Source organism: Symphalangus syndactylus, chromosome 5, assembly GCF_028878055.3.
Source record: "Symphalangus syndactylus isolate Jambi chromosome 5, NHGRI_mSymSyn1-v2.1_pri, whole genome shotgun sequence".
Lineage (NCBI taxonomy): Eukaryota > Metazoa > Chordata > Mammalia > Primates > Hylobatidae > Symphalangus > Symphalangus syndactylus.
The window spans coordinates 134,718,343-134,741,144 of NC_072427.2; the positions used below are offsets into that span (position 1 = coordinate 134,718,343).

General features: G+C 37.8%; 2 protein-coding genes across 3 annotated transcripts in view; one reads left to right on the top strand and one right to left on the bottom strand.

The window, feature by feature from the left end:
- Positions 1-22,802, bottom strand: part of SPX (spexin hormone) — a 245,495-nt gene that overhangs the window by 166,540 nt on the left and 56,153 nt on the right. The window contains exon 8 of one of the 2 annotated variants that reach the window (XM_063639626.1): positions 12,883-12,977. The exons of the other annotated variant lie outside the window; for it this stretch is intronic. The gene's annotated coding sequence lies outside the window, so the exon portion shown is untranslated. Of the gene's footprint in view, positions 1-12,882; positions 12,978-22,802 lie in introns of those variants that run through there. 2 annotated transcript variants of the gene reach the window in all.
- GYS2 (glycogen synthase 2) overlaps positions 8,339-22,802 on the top strand; it is a 63,234-nt gene continuing 48,770 nt past the window's right edge. Inside the window, exon 1 of the mRNA XM_055280414.2 lies at positions 8,339-8,459. Coding sequence (XP_055136389.1) covers positions 8,339-8,459 — 121 coding nt within the window. The remainder of the gene's footprint in view (positions 8,460-22,802) is intronic.

A 22,802-nucleotide genomic window follows, 5' to 3' on the forward strand; every position in this document is an offset into this window, starting at 1 on the left:
CTTGACAGTTTCTAATATCCCTCTACTTTTTTATCAACTTTCCACCCTAAATCAACATCAAAGGGTTTTATTATCTTTTATCAGGAAAGTGATTCCACAATATTCCTTGGAAAACGTTAAAGTGTTACAGGAACCGTTTGTTTTCTCGTCAAAGTGCATATGGAACAGCCAATCACATAAAGTAATACTTCTCTTCCAAGTATAGTGACTGAACCCAGTACTGGTCTTGTGGAAAATATAATCTTACAAAAACATTAAATGTGAGTATAACTTAACATTAAATCTTAATATCTAATTTTCCCTCAAAATTGTGATAATAATAGGGCTAGGTAATGTTATGACTATTGCGACTTTTCCTCTTGGTCTGACACTACCACATCCAGATTTGCGTTTAGTGAGAATGTGCTTTTATGCCTTCTCCATATGCAAATAGAGGTTAGGTTGACAGAAACAGCTAAATTTTTTTAAAAATGTGATCTCAAGGAGATATTTGACGTGCTTTGATGGTAAAGGAGTTACTTGGAGTCTCATGTGTTGTGGGTTTCCTCAAGGTGGGGTAGGACTGATTCTCAGGTTTGCCTAACTACACTGAGCATTAACACAGAAGGTAAAAAAGGTAACTACCAAAAGGCATCCCACCTGACAGAAACTAATTTAGTGCCACACCTGTACCAACACTAGAATTTTCCTCTTTACTTTAAAAAAAAATTTTCCTCAACTCTTCTTTCTTTCTTTCTTTCTTTCTTTCTTTCTTTCTTTCTTTCTTTCTTTCTTTCTTTCTCTCTCTTTCTTTCTTTTTTGAGACAGAGTTTCACTCTTGTTGCCCAGGCTGGAGTGCAATGGCGTGATCTTGGCTCACTGAAACCTCCACCTCCCAAGTTCAAGCCATTCTCCTGCCTCAGCCTCCCTAGTAGCTGAGATTACAGGCATGCACCACCATACTCGGCTAATTTTGTATTTTTAGTAGAGACGGGGTTTCTCTATGTTAGTCAGGCTGGTCTCGAACTCCTGGCCTCAAGTTGGCATCCCAAAGTGTTGGGATTATAGGCGTGAGCCACCGTGCCTGGCTTCATCAACTATTTTCATGATACCATTTTGGAAAAAAAAGTTTAACATTGCCACGTATATTACTTGACTTGTTTATCCTTGTAATACTTGGCATTTACTCATATGTATATACCACTGTATATTTTATAAGCCTCTGCATAGTATATATGCTTCTGCTTCATACGAAATCACCATGTAAATAATATTTGACAATATTTCGTATCTTAAATTTGGTGGAGAATGTCAGAAAAGTAAGCCTGTAGTTCAGTATTCCTAGCCTTCATATCAGCATCTCTCACCTGAGCAGAGCGTGGAGAAAAGAGAGCCTAGATGGCAGCCAAATGATGGTCTCCTGCAGGAGGCAGATGAGCAGCTTGAGCTGGCTGGCCATCAGGTTGACTCCATGCATCTGGCTTGGAATCCCTGATCTCTGAGCCAGTGCAGGCTTTGGCAGACACTGTACAAAGAACATTCATGCATGCTCATTTAATCCCCACAGCAACCTCATGAAGTGAATATCATCACCCCCATTTTACAGTCTGGTAAGTAGTTCACTTCTAAATGAGATTGGCCTGACTCCAAAGCCCTAGTTTTTAACAATTTTACTCTGCTCCCTCTCTCCTGGTAAACTCAAAGTGTCATCGAGCCTTGGCTTCCACTCTTGGCACGTAAGCTCTTATCATTGCACATTTTCTCTCCAGGCTCTGCTTCGTAAACTTTTATTCAAAGATTTTTTTATGTTTATTTTATTAAAAATTCCTTAGGAAAATAGAGGACTGTACATGGATGTCACAGAATGAGATAAGGACCAAAGCAACACATTTGATTAAACGTCACTGGATGACTTGATCTCTTCCCAGAGAGATATTATCCCACTGCTTTCTCTCTTACCCAAAATCTTATTTGTTTACTTCTTTATCCATAGGGGCTATAGCTACCTTTCCCACATTTGATTTTAGCCAAAAGGCCGAGAAGCGATAGCTACCATTCCTAATCCTTTCGTCTTGTGTAGCAAAAGAAGAGTTTAAAATAAAATTAGAGAAGAGGGATCAACAAACCAAAAGCTCTATTCCAAAAACAAGTTCTGAGTGTATGGGTAAAATTCAGTCTATACTAAGATAATCTCAACAGTCAGGGTCAAAAATCTCTCTCACAATCTTCAATGTGATGGATGGGCATTGTCAGCTTGGATTGTAAGTTTAATTTAAGGATAATTTCTTGCTTTGTCTTTGGCTGCTTCCTGATCAGCAACTCCAAATGTGCATGGAAAAAAAAATTAACTCAGGAGCTTAAGTGTTTCTAGAAACCTGACAGTTAACGTAGGCTCATAGAGACTGAGATGACTGTGGTGATTTCAGGAGAGATTTACCCAGCTCCAGCTCATTATTTCATGAAGCCATGCAAACAGAATCCAGAGTGGCCAGATCTGATTTTTGAAGAGAAATCCAAAGCTTTATGTGAAATCTCTTTTGAGAGATGTTTGACTCTTTTGTGGCAACACTGCATGTACCAATCTAAACTCATTGCACCATATTGTGGCCTCTGCCTTAAAAGTTGACCCTTCTGGAGCTCTGCTTCATGTAGTTTACCCTATCCACCCTGCACCTGCTCTTCCTCAGAACCTACTACTCCCATGGCTTCAGTTACCAACTGTGTCCCAGATCTCTCATCTCAGGTTCTTAGTAGGCATAATATTTAACTTCTTACTGAGCATCTGGCTGGTGTCTCAAATTCACCACATCAGAAACAGAAGTCATTCTCTAATCTCTCAAGTAAATCTATTTCCCTCCCACACTCAATATTTCTTATTGTGGTACACTGCATGACCATCCACTTGGTTGTCCAAACTAGAAACCTAGGCATTGACCCTTCCCCACAACCAATCAACTCCACAAACTGTTACCTCAAACATATCTCACTACCCACTTCTCTAATCTCACTGCCATCACTCTAGTGCAACCAGCCACCTTCTCTAGTCTAGACACATTGGAGTCATTTTAACTGATGCTGGGTTCTAAAGCCAGTATATAAGGTAGGGATTCTGGTCAAAATGTGTGTGCCAACCCTTCACCACATTCAACCAGTGAGACACTCAGATTCTGAAAAGACTGACTGTAAAAAACGCAGTCTCCCAGCAGGTCCTCAGTCTGGGCCATCCTGTCTCTTCATTGAGTAAATTATTCCAGGATATTTAAAGTGTTATTTCTTGTTTTTTTCTATCTTCTCTTTGTCTAGCTGATGTAATTAAATGTTCAGGAGTTAAATGTTCACATAATACATCTCCATAATGCTACAAACACATCACCTTAAGTTTCATCCCTCCTTTAACTCATTCTCAATTATGCAGTGAGAATGATCTTTGGAAAATGCAAATCTTTAGAATGATCCACTATTTGAAATACGTCATACCATGGAATCAGTTCTCTGAAAAAAATTCACTCTGGTATTGTTTGTTCCAATTTTTTATTGAATAGTTACACAAAAGTGTCTGCTTTGTATTAACTCACTGGGCTATAATTTCTACACTTTGCTATTTATGTGTTCCACTTCAACTTAAAAGTTAAAACTATAAAGAAATAAAATAATGCAAATCCTATCATGGCTTTTCCTTATTATTAAGATAAATTCAAAATTCTTAGCCCCTTCCCACTTCTCCAGATTCATTCCTATATCACTTTCTACCTCAAGTTTGCTGAACCTAAATATATTGATCTTTCAGTTTTTTGAATTTACCACATTCTTTATTTCTGTTGGTCTTTGCATGCACTAGCTTGTCTGCTAGGAACACTTCTTCCTTAGCTTTTCCCATTTTCGATCTCAATTTAAATATTATTTTCTCAGGGACATCATTCTCAATACTCCATATTGAGTTAATTCTATTGTTACATGCTCTCACAGATTCTGTATTCCATTCACCACCCCCAAAGTCCTTTAGTTACTTGTTTAATACCTGCTTTCTCTGCTAGAGTGTAAACTTCATGAGAGCAAGAATCATAATCACAGTACCTGACTTACGGCTTTTAATTCTCCAGTTTCTGTAGTAACAACATCACTACACACATAATAAAGTACATACAAGCAATGTACAGATAAGAACACAAAATTATATAGAGATACTATGTGGGAAAACAAAGGTACTCTCTCTAACCTTAAAAGGCAAAGACTAAATGCTGAATAACTAACTTTCATTTCTGCTTTTATGACATTCAGAAGAATACAGGGATTATCTATCAAATGAATAAAGTTTTACATTCTAGAATTTACGAGTGATATGCAGGCTTCATAACCTCAGTCTCCAAGCATCCTCCCTTATACTTCTCAACATTCCATTTTTTTGTAGCAAAAAGTTCCCTGCTTAAAACCTTCCAATGACTTCCTACTACAACCAAAATAAAATCCACGCTCTTGACCAGCTTCTCTATGATCTATTTCCCACTTTCCTCTGACCTCATCCCCTCCAGGCTTCCCCTCATTCGTTATGCTTTTGGCTTCAGCCACATTGGTCTTCTTTCTGTTTCTGTAAGAGTTAAAGGCTTTGCTATCACTTCTCTCAGATCTCCACTTTCTCATCATTTATATCCTAATTCAAATATCACTTCCTCAAAAGGGACTTTCTTGACTTCCCCACCTAAAGCACTCATTTCTATCCAATAGCACTCACTACTGTTTGCAGTTTTTCTTCCCCAGAAATTTAGCAGAACCTGAAATAACATAATTCGTTTACAAGATTAATGTCTATGTGTCCACATGAAGGCAAAGACTTGTCTACTGTTTATTGAAAATATTCTCAGTGACGAGAATAGTAGCACATAGTAGGTGCTCCATAAATACGTTAACTAAGTTATTCAGGATGTGCACCTGCAGGCAAGTCAAGCCTTGGAAGTCTAAAGGCTTTTTGGAAGACTTCTAAGAAGATTCCAAACTGTCAAAGCAAATGTATGGTTTTCTAAATGTATCTAGTGACCTCTGCTGGAATACTTACCAAGGGAACCAAATACAAGTCTTCATTTGTTCCTACTTGCCCTCTCACCTCTTTTCATCGGGTGATAAAATGTTAGCATAAGTATAAAATTTGGTATCAGGGACTTTTGCGAGTGCTTCTCCCAACTTGGAGAAAACCCATCTCCCTTTCTGTCAGGATGACTGTTCTCTTTCTGCTCTCATCTCATCAATTTGTGCTTTTAGCACAAACACTATAGGAGAATGTTCAGGGATATGGGGGGAAGAGAACTTTCCCTGATTCCTCTTCAAATCTTATTGCACAAATGACTGCCTTTCTCTGCACAAATATCTGAACAAAGGGAATTCATCCAGATACTATGGATAGATGAAGATATATCCATCTCATGGATATAATTCATATGGTTCCACTTATTTTACCTCTCTTAACCCAATGAACAACTTTGAAAATGATATTTACCATTAACAAGCAAAGAATTGGCAAAGGATGCTCTCATGTTGAGAATAACAGGATCAAGAGAATAAGTCTACTGTGAGGGATCATTAGGAGAGGACATGTGGCTCAGAGTGCTGGTACTTGACACAAAAACGCCAAATGGGAATTAAAGACTAGAAATTTCAAAAAATCAGAATAATGAGTGTGAATGTGTGAAAAAATCATGTGTATTTAATTCATTTATATGATTAAACTTTTGAAAACTGTTACTCATCCTATATATGGTGTATATATATATATGTGTGTGTGTGTGTATGTGTGTATACATTTATTGCAGAAAATGTGTAGAACACAAATAAACAAAAATACCGCACAAATATCAATCATAATTACAACCAGTTAAAGACAACTATTGTAAGAGTTTTTACATGTAGCTGCCCATCTTTTGTTTATGTCTATTCCAGCCTTCTATTACATATACTTCATGAACAGAGGTATAGAGTACATTTTCACAAAATTAAATCAATCATACTACTTATTTTATTTTACATCCTACTTATTTTCATTTAGGATGTTATAAAATATACTCATTGATCTTAAGGTCATTTTTCTGAAAAAAAGTTTTCTCTAATTAGGCATTTGATCAGGTAATATATACAGGTGGTACAACATTCAAAAAAATGAAAGAAAAGTAAAGCCTTCTTTTTACAAAACCCTTTCCTTTTCAGTGGTAACCTCTGCCATTAGGGAAAGCTTTTACTAAACCACCATATGTGTTACAAAAAAGGCTGAGATTACTAAAGTGGTTGGCATAGTACCAGGCACTATGTTAAGTGACTTACACAGATTATCTCATCCCCATTTTATCAAGAAAACAAAAACTTGGGTAAGAAATTGGCTCAAGTTTACACAGCAGGTAAGTGATGCCACAAGTGCCTAACTCACAACTAAGCAGTTGATATCTGGAACAGATTGTAAATAAATAATTCGCCTTATCGTGTAAGCTGGAGAATATGGATCAGTGTGCTCCTGTGGCCTGTGTGACACTGGATGAACCAATCTCAAGGCTGCTGGGACAGAAAACTGCAAACGTGAAACTCTGTCATCACACTGTCATCCCATTCTCACTCCTGTCAACGTGTCCTTAGGTTTAGTTTTACTGCAATGTGTACTTGCAGGACTCTCAGAGGTTATGTCAACATAAGCAAACCATTTTATAAGGGAGACAATCATTTTGATCATTTGGGCTCATATGTTTTCTATTTTAGTACTTTTTTTTTATTAGCCATATAATCTTTTTCTCACAACACAAATGGATAACAAACTTTGTACTTAAATGTACTTTTCTGGACAAAGATAAGAATCAAATGTGTCACAAAATCATAGAAGACATTTATTTATTTTTGTTTTAATTAATTTATTTTTTTTAAGAGATGTGGTCTCACTAGGTTGTTCAGGTTGGCCTTAAACTCCTGGGCTCAAGTGATTCTTCCCCCTCAGCCTCCTGAGTAGCTAGGACAACAGGTGTGTACTACCACCTCAGGCTGACATATTTAATCTATTTGACTTACATAGATTTATTAATGTAATATAATGAAATGTGGTTCTGCCCATCTTGAGTCATTGAAATAAGTGTAAGTCAATAAGACCAAGTATATAGAAAATGATATAAAACCTAATAAAAGGTACTAAAATAGTATTATCAAGTAGCAAATTACTGACAATTCTGATGGTAATTCTAATGTGAAGGATATTTTATATGAGCTTCAGTTCTGCTGCTCTAGAGAATAATAATGTAAAGATATTGATTTTAGCTACATCTGCAAAGATGGCTCAAAATTAAGCTTGCTTGTGAATGCATCAACTCTCTGTAGGTACAATATAGGTTATGTGTGTATGGGTGTGTAAATAAATTGGAACTATATATTTATACACATAGAAACACAAGGGAAAAGCAAACATAGGCCATTTATCTGCAATCTGATCCTGATGATAGTTTAGAATCTAATTTCTTTTGCAGTTTTCTTCCCATGTTTGAACATTTACATTGACTGAATTACCCTTTATCAATTTGATAATATTTGAAGGAAATGTACAAACATGACAAAGATTAATTTTTTCTACCTCATTAAAATTATTGACTGATGATTATTGACCAGTCAAAACTACATTTTTTTCATGTTACACCCAAAGACATACTGAAATTTATGCTTTTTCATAGGGAAAGTTTTAAGAAAAGTAAGTAAGAAAAGGGGGAATCAGGATCTCTGGCTATCACCAAAATTCGATTTGTAAGTGTAGAATAAAATAACTAGGAATATTTTTTAAAAGCTCTAGAAATAGGAATCCAAAGAAAGAAGAATACTTAGGAAATCCAAAGGGATTTAAAGCATAAAATATGTCCCAATCAGTCTACATGTAATCTAAGGAGGCCTGCAAACTTTATGAGGGGAGTTGCCAATATTGGATCACTTTGGAAATGATGAAATAAGCATTAGTAACTGTATGAATCTAGGAGTCTGGTCAAAAGGACAAGGGCTAAAAGGCTGAACTTGGGTCATGTCCTGCCTATCCCAGGAGGTGCTTTCCGGTGTCCTGAATCAGAGGATTTTTCTATTGACAGCTCTGGATTGTTTGGGTAGATACTGATAGGGCAGATACTGTCCTCACAATACCTGCCCAGAAAGACGGGAAAGAGGAGGAAGAATTCCTCCTTCCACCAGGAATTCTCTTGGAAGCACATAAGATTTCATTCTACTAGTTTATTCCCAAGAGAAGCTACCAAAGCCTGGTAACTCTGCCAACTCTAACTTTTGTGTGTCTAAGTGCACTTCTCCTGGGATTACAACTAATTGAAACAGGGATTCAAAGGAATCTCAGAGGACCGTAAGAAGAATGCTTCGAGGCCGATCCCTGTCGGTAACATCCCTGAGTGGGCTTCCCCGGTGGGAAGTCGAAGAACTTCCTGTGGAGGAGTTACTGCTCTTTGAAGTTGCTTGGGAAGTGACCAATAAAGGTTTGTACTGCTCCTGAAGGTGGATCAGTACACCTTCACTAGGTGACTGAGGAATGTACAGTAAGATTTCACAGATGACTCTCTAGTGATAACCAATCGCCAGTGAGTGAGGAAAGCATTTAAATGGAATGTACATTTAGGCTACATTTAACCTTGTCTATTACAACAGGCTATGAATACAGACTTGTGTATGTGCTGAAGAGGGAGAAAGTTGAAAATATTAGCCGTTGCTATGGAATGTGAATTTAAATTAAAATTTTAAATCCATATTATGGCAAAATAGAAATAAAAAGTTAATATTTACATTTTTTGTTTTAAAATTTTTCTCAGCAAAATAGTATAATTAAACATTTTATTTTAGGAAGACGTATATGTGATTAGAACCAGTTGGAAACCTTAACTCTACATTCTGTTAGTGATTATATGAAATGCTTAAGAATGTTTCATATTCACAATTAGCTCGGAATTAATGTTTTAATTCAGGAGCTTCTCAAAAGGCAAAATACTGTGCTCCTTTTCAGAATAAAAGTAATTTTTTTCTTCCATGCTATGCTTATGTAGGAATTATAAAATAAAGAAAATCAAATTGATAAAATTAAAACAATTTGTGAGTGAGGTATAACCTCATTTGTGCTGGTTAAGGGAAGGCAAGGTAGAGAACCACCATGTAAATGATTTTTAAAATAAAGACATCATAAAATTATAAAAACAATTCCTTGTGGATTTATACTCTCTAGTTTAAAAGTGTCAAGACTATTGAAGGAACATTAGCAAAGAAAAAGTAATGGTTTTGAAGGCTGAGTTCCTCAAGATTTTGAAGAATCAAGTCAACTGATTGCTGGGTAAATGGCAGTGATGACTTGTGTGATTTAAAGGATCTGAAATTATGTCATGCGTTGTGATATATAACATGTTTATTTTTGATTTTGTGTTTATTATTACATGTCTATTACAGTAATCTAAAGGATCTGAAATAATAACCAGAATGTGATACATTACTTCCTTCTTTTGGCTAATCAGAGCCAGCATAATCTCAAAATTAAAGGCATTATATATGGCATGCATTCTGATTTTCCACCTTATACTAACTGTTCAAAGTTCTCGTGTGTATGCATTCATAAAATCAAAATTAAAAGTCAATTTTGCCTATGTAGAAGTGGACAGAATGCATATAACAGAACAAAGCACAGTCTTTTTCTCTGTAGTTTAGTGAGAAAGAATCTAGGATAGAAACCTTATTATGGAGAAGTGAAGTATTTTATGAGTACCTGTTTCTGTTGTTTCTTTTTGAATTATTTTTTATTCTTTTCCTCAGATATCTTTATACTGAAATGAGTACCTGTTTTTAATGTCCTTTTTCTAGTCACAGATTTTTCCAGTCCAGTTTTTAAATATGCCCAAAGTTCCTGGGAACAGAACCATCCCTATTACATATGAATCCCAGAGTATGCCTTGAAATAAAAGTTTTCTCTAGAGAGTGGGCAGGAGCTCAAGGACATAGCTTATTGGTGGATAAAACTGGAACGGACTTCTTAACACTGGAATCACTCCAGAAGATCTCTGCACAAGTTCCTGCACCTGAGCAGAGCCCCTTCTGCTTTCTTCTTTTCTCATCATTTAACAAACATTAATGGAGCACTGTTTCCTGGGCACTAGGAACATGCCAGTGAAACTAAGTTATTTTATGGATCTTATAATCAGTAGCATGTGTGCTGATCTCAGGGTCTAGAACAGTGCCTGGTACATAGAAAATGCTCAATGGATTTTTTTTTTTTTTGAATAAAGGAATACATTTGTTTTTCAACCCCTAAGCTGCCTTTAATACTTATTTTCTATCATTTCCCTTTCAAGGGGAAGAGAAGTGTTTTTGTGGAGAGGTCCCCACAATGTGATTTATCTGAGTTGATATCATCTTCAATATATCTTTATTTTAATATTATCATAGCCTGGTATGGTTAGAGATTTTCATATAGATGGATAATTATTGTGTTTATTCCTAAGAATACATTGCCACTACAGCTTCTTTAAATTTAATAATTTGAATTTTTACTTCCCTGCATTTCATAGTAGTGATATGAGGTATCTTAGAGATCATGAATCCCACTCCTTCACTTGACAGAGAAAATTGATTCATAGAGGCATTTAATGATCAAGGAAATGGCAGAGTTAGGACCAAGATTTAGGTCTTCTCCGAGGCCAATTCATTTTTTTACTATTATGTAAGAATTAAATATTAAAACCTCAGTTTTCAAAGGAAATATCCTATAGGTGAAAGAACACAGTACTTGCAGTCAAAGGTCGTGGATTTCTGAAACTTTCTGAAAAAGAACCCCTTAAACTGAATAGCAGTTTCTTCATGAATAAAATGAATGTTATACTCTCCAGTTATCCTACCATGTTTTCTGGCAAACAAGGAAATGTATTCACATCCAAGAAAACAAAAGATTTCTTAGGAGAAAAATCCCTTGCTGCCAGAATTTTGCCCGTGAACAATGGAAATGTGAAAAACATAACAAATGAGAGAGTCACAGTTAGTTCTGGGTACTAATTCTCAGACCTCAAAATAACCTTTTTAATTTGTTAATATTAACATTTATTGCTTTTATTCATTAATCCATTTTATTATTCGATAAGGATTCATCAAGTGTCTATTAGGTATCAGGCACTGAGAGGCGAGGGAGATAGAGTTAAGAATACAGAACTGATTCTTAATCTTCAAGAATTGACAAATTTGTAGAAGGTAGCCATTGAACGTACAATACAGTCAAATGTGATGAGTGTGAGACTAAGGGAACCAGGTGTCCTAAGACTATACAGTGTACCATGGAGTGGGGAGTGGTTTCTAACCTAGTTAGCTAGAGGTTTGGGAAAAACCTCTCTAATGATGAGACGTTTGAGCTGACACTTGAAGGATGAATAGCTAAAGGGGAGAAAGTGTTCTACGTGAGAGAACTATAAATGCCAAGACGCAGAAGTATTCTCCGTTTGAAGATCTGAGGGGATCTCAGAGAGGGAAAAGGAGAGGAGTACGAGAGAAGATGAGAGAGACCTGCAGGGACTAGATTGTGAAGCTCAGGGGGAGTTAATAGCCTTGAGGAGTTTTGTCTCCAGGCTATGAACAATGAATGGGGAGTCATTGAAATTCTGTACACAGTAGTGGGAAGTGCTAGGTAGTCAGATGTGTTTTGGAAGAAGCACTGTTACCAGTTGAGGGAGAGGAGAGTAGGGAAATTGGACTGTGGTGTGACCAAGGATGGAAGGTTTTGCCCAAATGTGAGGGGAAAAATGTTTACTCTCTCCTTTGCCCAGGTCTTACTACAATCGTTTCTTCTGCACGGACTTGCTCAGAGCATTACAGACTATGGAGAAATTATCATGTTAAGGATATTTAGGATCATTAAAAAAGCTTAATAAATGTTGTCACACACAATGAAAGTTAATTTAAGAGTTGTAAAGACTTGTGCGATGTAGTCCCTAAATAAATGCTTCCCTCTTAAAATGGACTAGAAACAATTTGTTTTTGCCTAAGCCGACATATTGCTGGACATACTTTACCTGCTTCCTCCTCAATCTTGACACGACACCTCTGAATTACATGGTACAAGTGGCACAGGGAAGAATTCAGAAAACTATAGTCAAAGTGGTTATGGAAGAAATTATAATCATGAGTCCACTATTCTAGACAGGAGTTCTAAAGGTGACGACTTTGATATCAGTGAACTCAAGGAGTTTCTAAACCTTCAGAAATTATATCTAAAAATTAGGTGCACGTGTATAGAAGTACTTTTCTCTGAGAAGAGGACTTCACACTTCCATAGCTTCCTGAAGGCCCCTGTAATTGCCGTAAAGAACAACTGCTCTAAAGTTTAATACTAAGCTACTGGGCTGTTTTTGTTAACACAGAAGTTTTCCAAATGGCTTTCCTGTAGAGCAGAATAAAAAGGATCCCATCCTTCCCATGACCTAATGATGTTTATCTTTTGCGATACTATTTTTGTTCTTCCTCTTTTTCTCCCACCCCCCCACCACTTTTAAAGATCCATCAAGGCCCAGCATGGTGATTCACACCTGTAATCTCAACACTTTTCAAGGCCGAGGTGGGAGAATTGTTTTAGACCAGGAGTTGGATACCAGCCTGGGGAACATAGGGAGACTCTGTTTCTACAGAAATTTAAAAAATTTCTGTAGCTGGCCATGGAGGCTCACACCTGTAGTCCTAGCTACCTGAGAGGCTAAAGCAGGAGGATCACTTGAGTCCAGGTGTTCTAGTGAGGCTTCAGTGAGCAAGATTGCACCATTGCACTCCAGCCTGGGTGACAGAGTGAGACCCTCTTCCAAACAAACAAGCAAAAGCAAAAAGATCCATCAATTTGTTGCTCCATTCCTTTACTTACTATCTTGCTGTCGACAGCCTGTGGGCTCTAAAGTCAGACTGCATGATTTGGAATTCCACCTCCACCATCACCTGGGTAATGTTGAGATTTATTGCATAGCCTCTCTGTGCCTCAGTTTCTCCATCTATAAAATAAAGATAACAGCATCTGCCTGTAATAATATTGTGAAAATTAAAAGAAATACCCGTTGTAAATCACTCAGAACTGTGCCTAGCATTTAATAAACACTCTGTAGGTATTAGCTTATTTCTTTATAAAATTTATTCATAAAATGAGGAAGTTAGCTCATGTATTGTCATACCAGCTTTCACTTTGAATGAGTCCATAATTGCATTTTTAAACACAAAAACAGGAAGAATAGGAAAAAATATGTATACATTCATGTTACTTCAATCATGGGATACATAGTAATTAGGATTTCTTTGCCCTAATTACTGATGTGAATAAGCCAGTGGGCCATGTCAATGGCATCTCAAGCTGTTATCACACCATGTGAAACACACAATTTATGTAAAAACTATGCTTGGTTGCATAGCTTCAAGGAAAGCACTAGTCTACTCACTTCCTTTTCATTCAGCATGCTATGTCTAGGCCCCTTTCATATAAAATATTTGGAGCTGCCATTGTAGGTAGTGCAGGTGGTCTTGTTCAAAGTGTATCACCCCCTACTGCCAAGATTGCAGCTGCTTTGATTTTAACTGAGGATCTAGAAAGGTGCTGGGAACACAAATATTTGCTGACCTTTGTTGCAAGTAGCACCGAATCTCCTTCCTACTAGACCTACATCCTTATAAAATGATATTCTAACTGTATAATGACATACTCTGCTTCTGCAACTGTGTTTTGGAACAGGAGGGTCAGATTAGTAGCCATACACACTGAAATAGTCATATGACTTCCAAAGTCTGTAATTTTTAAGCATATACAAAATAGTGAAAATTCTCCATATGTGTATAATATGTATATATGTGTGTATACATATATATATATATATATATATAGAGAGAGAGAGAGAGAGAGAGAGAGGTGGAGAGAGATGGGGGGAGAGAGAGAGGCAGAGAGAGAGATCCTTATTTTGGCTGATATCTATTCTATACTTCTTTGAAATAGTGATTTTTAGTAAATTGGCAGTGTTGCCAGATGACGACTTAGAGTTTTAACCACCTCATTGTTATATGTACCATGGTAGCTCATCTTTTCTTTCAGGCGAAAGTTGTGATACTTTGTCCTCACACTAAACATAGCCCCCATGTTGTTCCAGGAAAATAGAGATCAATAAAATACAAAGTACTTGTTTAAAAATGAAGGTTAAGTTCAAATTCAATGACCTACGCTGTGGTAAAACGATCATTCATTAATGATATTAAGTGTTTTCTTTTTTAATGTCAGAATAAAACTATTTATTTGCAGATTTAAAAATATATATGTGTATGTAAATCCCCTCAGTTTATACCTCAAATATGAAAATAGGAATGACCCTGTCTCTATGCTATTGCATTCACTTATATTCTAGCTGGCTAAGAGAGAAGTTTGGGGCAAAATGTGCTTTATAAATAGTAAAAACTGAGGTAAACTATAGCACAAAGTGTGCTATATAAACAGTAAAAACTGAGGTAAAAATATGGGGAGGACAAAAAAAAAGGCTAAAATGGTGTTGGAATATAAGAAATAGCAGTAAAAGAAGCTCCTCAAAGCAAGACTGTACAGGGAAATGTCTGGAGGGGCAAAGATGTACTTACAATCAGGCCTCAACCAATATGAGACTGACTTTCTTTTATTGATATATAATGTGTTTATATGTATCAGGTACATGTGACATTTTGTTACATGCATATAATGTATAATGATCAAGTCAGGTATTTGGGGTATTCATCACCTCAAGTATTTATCGTTTCTATGTGTTGGGAACATTTCAAGACCTTTATTCTACTATTTTGAAATATACAATATATTGTTGTTAACTATAATCACCCTACTTTGCTATTGAACATCAGGAACATATTCCTTCTATCTAACTGCCTGTTTCCATTAACCCAACTTCTCTTCATCTCCCTTCCTCCCATAACGTACACACCCTTCTCTGCCTCTGGTATCTGTCATTCTACTCTCTACCTACATGATATTAACCTTTTTAGTGCCCACATTTCAATGAGAACATGCAAAATTTGTCTTTCTATGCCTGGCTTATTTCACTTAACGTAATGACTTCCAGTTTCATCCATGTTGCTGCAAATGATATGATTTTATATTTTTATGGTTGAATAATATTCCATTATGTGTATACACCACATTTTCTTCATTCATCCATTGATGGACACTTAGGTTGATTCCATATCTTTGCTAATGTGAATTGTGCTGCAATAAACAGTGTGGTACCAGTATCTGTTTATTATTCTGAATTCTTTTCCTTTGGATAAATACCCAGTAATAGGATTGCTGGATCTTATGATAGTTCAATTTTTAGCTTTTTGGTAAATCTACATACTGTTTTCCATAGTGGCTATACTAATTTGCATGCTTACCAAGAGTCCCTAAGAGTGCCTTTTCCTTCACATCCTTGCCAGCATGTGTTATTTATTTATTAATTTATTTAAATCATGATGATTCTAACTGGCATAAGATGATGTCTCATTGTGGTTTTGATTTGCATTTCCCTGATGATTAGTAATGTTGAGCATTTTCCCCATACCCATTGTGCATTTGTATGTCTTCTTTTGAAAAATGTCTATTAATATCCTTTGCCAATTTTTTAATGAGATTGTTTGTTTTTCCACTGTTGAGCTGTTTGAGTTTCTTATATATTCTGGAGATTAAGTCCTTGTCAAATGTATGCAAATATTTTCTCGCATTCAACAGGTTGTCTCTTCACTGTGTTGATTGTTTCCTTTACTGTGCAGATGTATTTTAGCTTAATATAGTCCCATTTGTCTATTTTTGCTTTTGTTGCCTGTGCTTTTGAGGTCTTGGCCATAAAATCTTTGCCCAAAGCCATGTCTTGAAGTGTCTCCCTTATGTTTTCTTTTAGTAGTTTTATAGTTTTAAGTTTTATATTTAAGTCTTTAATCCATCTTGAGTTAATGTTTTATATGGCAAGAAATAGCGGTTGTGTTAGGCCATTTTTTGCATCACTATAAAGAAATATCTGAGGTTGAGTAATTAATAAAGAAAAGAGGTTTAATTTGCTTATGGTTCCACAGGCTGTTTGGGAAGCATGGCACCCACGTCTGCTTGGCTTCTGGTGAGGCCTCATGTCAGAAGGCAAAGCAGGAGAAGGCACATCACGTGACAAGAGAAAGAGCAAAGGAGAGAAGGGGAAGACCCCAGACTTTCTCTCTCTCTTTCTTTCTTTCCATCCTTCCTTCCTTCTTGCCTCCCTGCTCTTTCTTTCTTTCTCTTTCTTTTTCTTTCTTTCTTTCTTTTTCTTTCTTTCTTTCTTTCTTTCTTTCTTTCTTTCTTTCTTTCTTTCTCTTTCCTTCTTTCTTTCCTTCCTTCCTTCTTGCCTGCCTGCTTGCTTTCTTTCTTTCTTTCTTTCTTTCTTTCTTCTTTCTTTTTCTTTCTGTCTTTCTTTCTTTCTCTCTCTTTCTTTCATCTCCTTCCTTCCTTCCTTCCTTTCTTTCTTTCTCTTTCTTCTTTCTTTTTCTTCCTTCCTTCCTTCCTTCCTTCCTTTCTTTCTTTTTCTTTTCTTTTCTTTCTTTCTCTTCTTGAGGCAGAGTCTCACTCTGTTGTCCACAATGGAGTGCGATGGTGCAATCTTGGCTCATTGCAACCTCCATCTCCCAGGTTCAAGTGATTCTCATGCCTCTGCCTCCTGAGTAGCTGAGGCTACAGTCATGTACCACCACACCTGGCTAATTTTTGCATTTTTAGTAGAGATGGGATTTTGCCATGTTGGCCAAGCTGGTTTTGAACTCCTGACTTCAAGTGATCTGCCCACCTTGGCCTCCTAAAGTGCTGAGATTACAAGTGTGAGTCACCACAACTGGCTCCAGAATCTTTTAAACAGATATGTGAACTAAATGAGCAAGAACTCACTTATCACCAAGGAGATGATGCTAAGCCATTCATGAAGGATCCTCTCCCATGATCCAACTGCCTCCTGACAAGTCTCATCTTCAACATTGGGGATTACATTTTTTTTTGAGACTCATATAAAACATTTTTATAAAATTATTACATTATTTAAATTATTATTAAATTCCTTTGGAGGTGTCATATTCCTTTGGCTGTTTATGTTTATTTTGTTCTTGCATTGATATCTATGCATCTGGTGTAATGATTGCTGCTTCCAGTTTTGTAAATTTGTTTTTGTAGGGGAAGACTTTTTCCTGAAGATGCATCTTGGTGTTGATTGAGTAGGGCATTTTGATTTTGATTTTGATTTCTAGGTGCATACAGTAGCATAGTCTTCATATTATTTTTTTCAGCCGCCAACATTATCAGCAGTGTCTGTGATTTTTTCAGTGGCTTAGGGTGCAGTTGTTAGTGAAGGTGGTGATGAAGTTGTGCTGGAGACAAGAACATCAAATGGGCCAGTCCTTGGCCCCAGTGGTGCTGGCGGGCCTATTATTCCTGTCCTTGGGCCCCAGGGCTGTGTACATTGGCACTGATGATAATGAGTCTAGTTGGATTGATTCTCTGGCCTTCAGGCAGCTTGCTTGGGTGCCAGTAGTGGCCATAGTAGGCTGGGCTGGTGTGTGGGTCCTCAGGCTTCTGGGCAGTGGGTGTGGTGTGGGTAATGGCTGTAGCAACTGCAGGACAACTCTCTGGCTCCCAAGCAGTCTGCACTGGTGTTGGTGGTGGCTGCAAGGGCTGAATGAGCCAGTCTTCAGACCCACAGGTGGCATATGCAGGTGGTGCCAGTTGTGATGGCAGTGGCAGATTGGGTAGGCCCATCATCAGGCTTCTGGGAGGGGTGCTTAGGTACCAGTCATGGTGGATGGCACAAGGCTGTCTCCAGGTTCCCAGACAACTTGCTTAGGCATTGAGGAAGGCAAAGCCAGGCTGGGTGTTCCTGACCTCAGGCCACTCAGTGGTGTGTGTGAACACTGGCTATCATAGGCTGGAGTGGAGTGATCCTTAGGCTCCCAGCAGAATGCTTGAGTGAAGTAGCAGCAACTGCATTGCTGCCCTGCTCTTGATGGGGTGCAGGGTGTGTTGCTTTCAGTGGCAGCAGCCATAAATGGGTGGCTGGTGAGCATGTGTTTCAGCCCCAGGTGGTGGCTGCAAGTGGGGTAGCATTTTCTTAGGGAGCTTATAAATGTGTAGCAGCCCTGCTACTGGGGGTGGGGGAGTCCACTTTTAATGACACACTTTATCCCTGGTGACAGCTGCCAGCAGTAGCACTCAGCTGTGGGTGGGGGATGTCAGCAGAGCTTCAGGGATGTGGAGATGCAGATGATGTTGTGGTCTGAGGAAAGATGTCATCTGGTGGGGGTTGGGCTCTCAAAATGACACCTTGCTGCTCAGTAATGGGGATGGCAGGGGTGGGACCCAGTGAGAGCTCCTTCTCTGGAGCAATGCCTTTGTGCAATCGCTGGGCAGTTCCTTATGTTAGTCTCAAGGCCTGCATGGTCAAGGTACTTTCCTGTGGCTAGGATTCCTGGAGTCCATAATGCAGATGTGGACCACTGGGAGTCAGTCACTTACCACTTACCTTTCCACGCACTTGGGAGCCTCTCTGGCCTCACAGAGGATCCCTACTGGGTAGGCTTCCTTGCTTCCCTCCCCTTCATTGCCTTAGATGCTTCCTGTCACTTCTCTGTTGAATTCCAGAATTCTCTCTTATGTGAGATTTTCTGCTTACTATTTTGGTTCTTTGTGGAGGAGGCGAGTATCAGCTGCCTTTATTCAGTCATCTTCAAGCCCCTTCCCTGAAATTTTTAAAGCTTTATGTTTTTATTTCTAATAGACTGAAAGAGCATAATCATATTTTACTGTAAGGCTATATGGGGGACTATCTGAAGGCCTCAGCTGAGTAAAAGAAGTAGGAAATTAATTAACTATGTTTTTCTTTTCATTTCATTTCCCAAATCAAATCATTTGTTTCTTCAAATAAAGAATGTCTATTTCCCCCTTATGTTCTTCAGCAAATAAAAATGTTTGCATCTACCAAAGTATGTATGAATTTGAAATACATAATCTAACAAACAAGGCTGTTTTTTTTTTTTTTTTTTTGAGACGGAGTCTCGCTCTGTCGCCCAGGCTGGAGTGCAGTGGCGCAATCTCGGCTCACTGCAAGCTCCCCCTCCCGGGTTCACGCCATTCTCCTGCCTCAGCCTCTCCGAGTAGCTGGGACTACAGGCGCCCGCCACCACGCCCGGCTAATTTTTTCTATTTTTTAGTAGAGACGGGGTTTCACCATGGTCTCGATCTCCTGACCTCATGATCCGCCCGCCTCGGCCTCCCAAAGTGCTGGGATTACAAGCGTGAGCCACCGCGCCCGGCCAAACAAGGCTGTTTTAAGATCTCTGAGCAAGATGCATAGTTGCAAATAAAAAGAGTTTTCAAGGATAAAAAATGTAAATAAAACATCTAATAAATGTGTACCATCAGAAACTTATGGTATATTCTCCTGGAAAAGATGAAGATGAAGAAAATAAGTCTACAGAAAGGAGAAATTCTTTGGAAATTTTTCATTTTTGTGGATAGTGGTTTTGAAGAAAGCTTAGATATATTTAAATATGTTGCTAAGATGTGACTCCCACACTTTAAAGAAAAGTTCCTAATTTTAGTTGCCCTTGCAAATTGGCTAAGTTTATTTTTCCTCGACAAATAATTTTGATGGTTTCCAAAATTGTCCAGAATTTGAGGAAATACTTAGGTGTAGTAGATGACATCAATTTATGTTAACTTAGATTTATTGTTTGATGGTTAAGTTAATCATGTCTGTTCTTGTCCAGTCTAGAAGTTTCTGCTTCCAAGTTTTATATATCCTCCTCATGTGTTCTGTTCTGTCCTCAGCACATGACATCTGAACTGTGATTTGATAGTGTCGTTATTATCAGACTCTTTTCAATGACAGTTTATAAAGTTTTTTTTGATACAGTAAAAACTTTTCCTTTAAGATGAAATTCTTAAGGACAATTAGCTTGTGTAGACTCATATGAAAATTGCTTGCATTTTGGAGTTACATTAGCTCTTCTCCTTTATAAATTAATGAATCCTATTGGTACCATATAATAGCATCAACACTTGCCTTTTGTGTCTCACCTTTCAAAGGGCAATTTTCCAAAAAGTATATTTTGCATGGCTCAGGCTTAAAGTAATGTCTCCAGATGCAGTTCTACCTTGTGACCATTGATTGTGACTATTGATAAGATTTACTATGTAAAGTATAAGTTACTGGAATAATACATTTAAGAAATATAGTAGCTATCAAAACCTGTAGTCTGATGAAATGGAATATGTTTTGAAAGACAGCAGTGAAAAATGAGAAGTAATACATAAGTAATAAAATTGCTCTTTGCAATTGAGTTGAAGATTGATGCCAGGATCTTATTACCTCCAGGATTTCACAAAGGATTTCTTGAGTCATCCCCTTGCTCTAGCTCATGAAGAAAGTATTGCTCAAGTAATCGACAGACTATTTGTGTATTCTCACATGTGATTATTGTTTAGCGCTGTCACGGGAAATATCCTGCCTAAGTTTACTGGAGGTCTTCCTCCCCTTAGCCCTCCCTATGTCCTCCTACCTGGTTATCCTTTTCAATTCTATTACTCTTTCCTTGCACACTCTACTCCAGCTTTGGGCCTGGAATCTAACCATTACCTCTGCCTAAAAATTCCTCTTCATAACATTCATTTGCCCAGTTTCTTCACCCTTTGTAATTACCCCATTAAGTGACATATTACTTGCTCAATTTTTGCCTTTCCAATCAGATGTAATTTATTTTATATTTTTAAAATTTATTTATATATATTTAGAAGGTATGTACTAGTTCATTATCATGCTGCTTATAAAGACATATCCGAGACTAGGTAATTTATAAAGAAAAAACATTTAATTGTCTCACAGTTCCACAGTGCTGGGGAGGCCTCGGGAAACCTACAATCATGGTAGAGGGAGAAACAAACATGTCCTTCTTCACATGGCAGCAGCAAGTAGAAGTGCCAAGTAAAAGGGGGGAAAGCCCCTTATAAAACCATCAGATCTTGTGAGAACTCACTATCACGAGAAGAGCATGAGTGTAACCTCCTCTATGATTCAATTATCTCCCAACAAATCCCTCCCACAACACGTGAGGATTATGGGAACTACCATTCAAGATGAGATTTGGGTGGGGACACAGTCAAGCTGTATCAGAGTACAAGCTCAGGTTTGTTACATACATATGTTGCATAGTGGTGAAGTCTGAGCTTTTAGTGGACCTTCGAAATCTTCATACTGTCTTTCATAAAGTTTGTACTAATTTACATTCTTACCAACAATGTATAAGCATTTTCTTGTCTCCACATCCTCACCAACATCTGCTGTTTTTGAACTTTACAATGATAGCCATTCTGACTGGCATAAGGAGGTATCACATGGTTTTAATTTGCATTCTCTGATTATTAGTGATGTTGAACATTTTTTTCACGTTTATTGGCCACTTGTATGTCTTCTTTTGGAAAATGTCTGCTCAGGACCTGACCTCACTGTATTTGTCAGGGTTCCCTAGAGAGATAGAACTAATAAGAGATAGATAGATTGATAGATAGATGATAGATAGATATAGATATAGATACAGATATAAAAGGGAGTTTATTAAGTAGTGTTAACTTACACAATCACAAGGTCCCACAATAGGCCATCTGCAAGCTGAGGAGCAAGGAAGCCAGTCCAAGTCCCAAAGCTGACGGACTTGGAGTCCAGTGTTTGAGGGCAGGAAGCATCCAACACGGGAGAAAGATGTAGGCTTGGAGGCTAAGCCAGTCCAGCCTTTTCACGTGTTTTTTTCTGCCTGCTTTATATCCCGGCCACACTGGCAACTGATTAGATGGTGCCCACCCAGATTAAGGGTAGGTCTACCTTTCCCAGTCCACTGACTAAAATGTTAATCTCCTTTGGCAACAGACACACTCAGGATCAATACTTTGCATCCTTCAATCCAATCAAATTGACACTCAGTATTAACCATCACCAGTCCATCCCTTGTCAACTTGAACCTATACACATCTCCTGAGGTCATACATTATCTTCAAATAAAGACAACAATAAGTCATAATTATGCCTAACATACTAAAACTATCCTTTGTGCAATGGAAAATGCACCAATCCCCATTGCAAATGCTATTACATAAAGTTAACAATACTTAAATGCTGATATGAAGTCAATAAATCTTATGTCACAAGGAAAAAGGAAATACAATGAAGATATTTTCTAAGTACAAGTGTATAAATACACGAAGATGTTTTTAACAAAAGAAGGAGGAAATACTCATGACAATTACAGTCCTTTTATCTGCAGTTGGTCACGTGGTTGTAGCTGGTATTGATGACTACCTTCTTCTGCTATCCATTCTGTATTCCCTTTGCCTTCAGCAAGCACCTCAGTAGGTCTTGTTTTGTTTTTGTTTTTGTTTTTTCCTGGTGGAGTGACCCAAACCTTCATTAGTAGTCCTGACTGGAATGGCCTGTTGTAGTTTCCCATTGACCTTAATTCCAGGGCATGGTAATACTAAGAGACACCCTAATGGATCTCCTATATTCCATGCATATGCTTCCTTACCTCCATTGTGGAGTCGTAGATTGATTTCATCTTGATAGTCTGGGTTAAACATCCCAGGCAACACTGTAACTCCCTTCTTAGCCTGTTGACTTAAACATAGGAGGAGCCCAAAGTGTCCAGGTGGCAATCTTAACTTGCAGTTTAATGGAATCATTGTGTCACCTGGTGGCAGTATTCCTCCCTCTGGAACTAAGACCTCTAAGCCAGCAGAACATAATACCATGGGAACAGGAAGCAAAAAT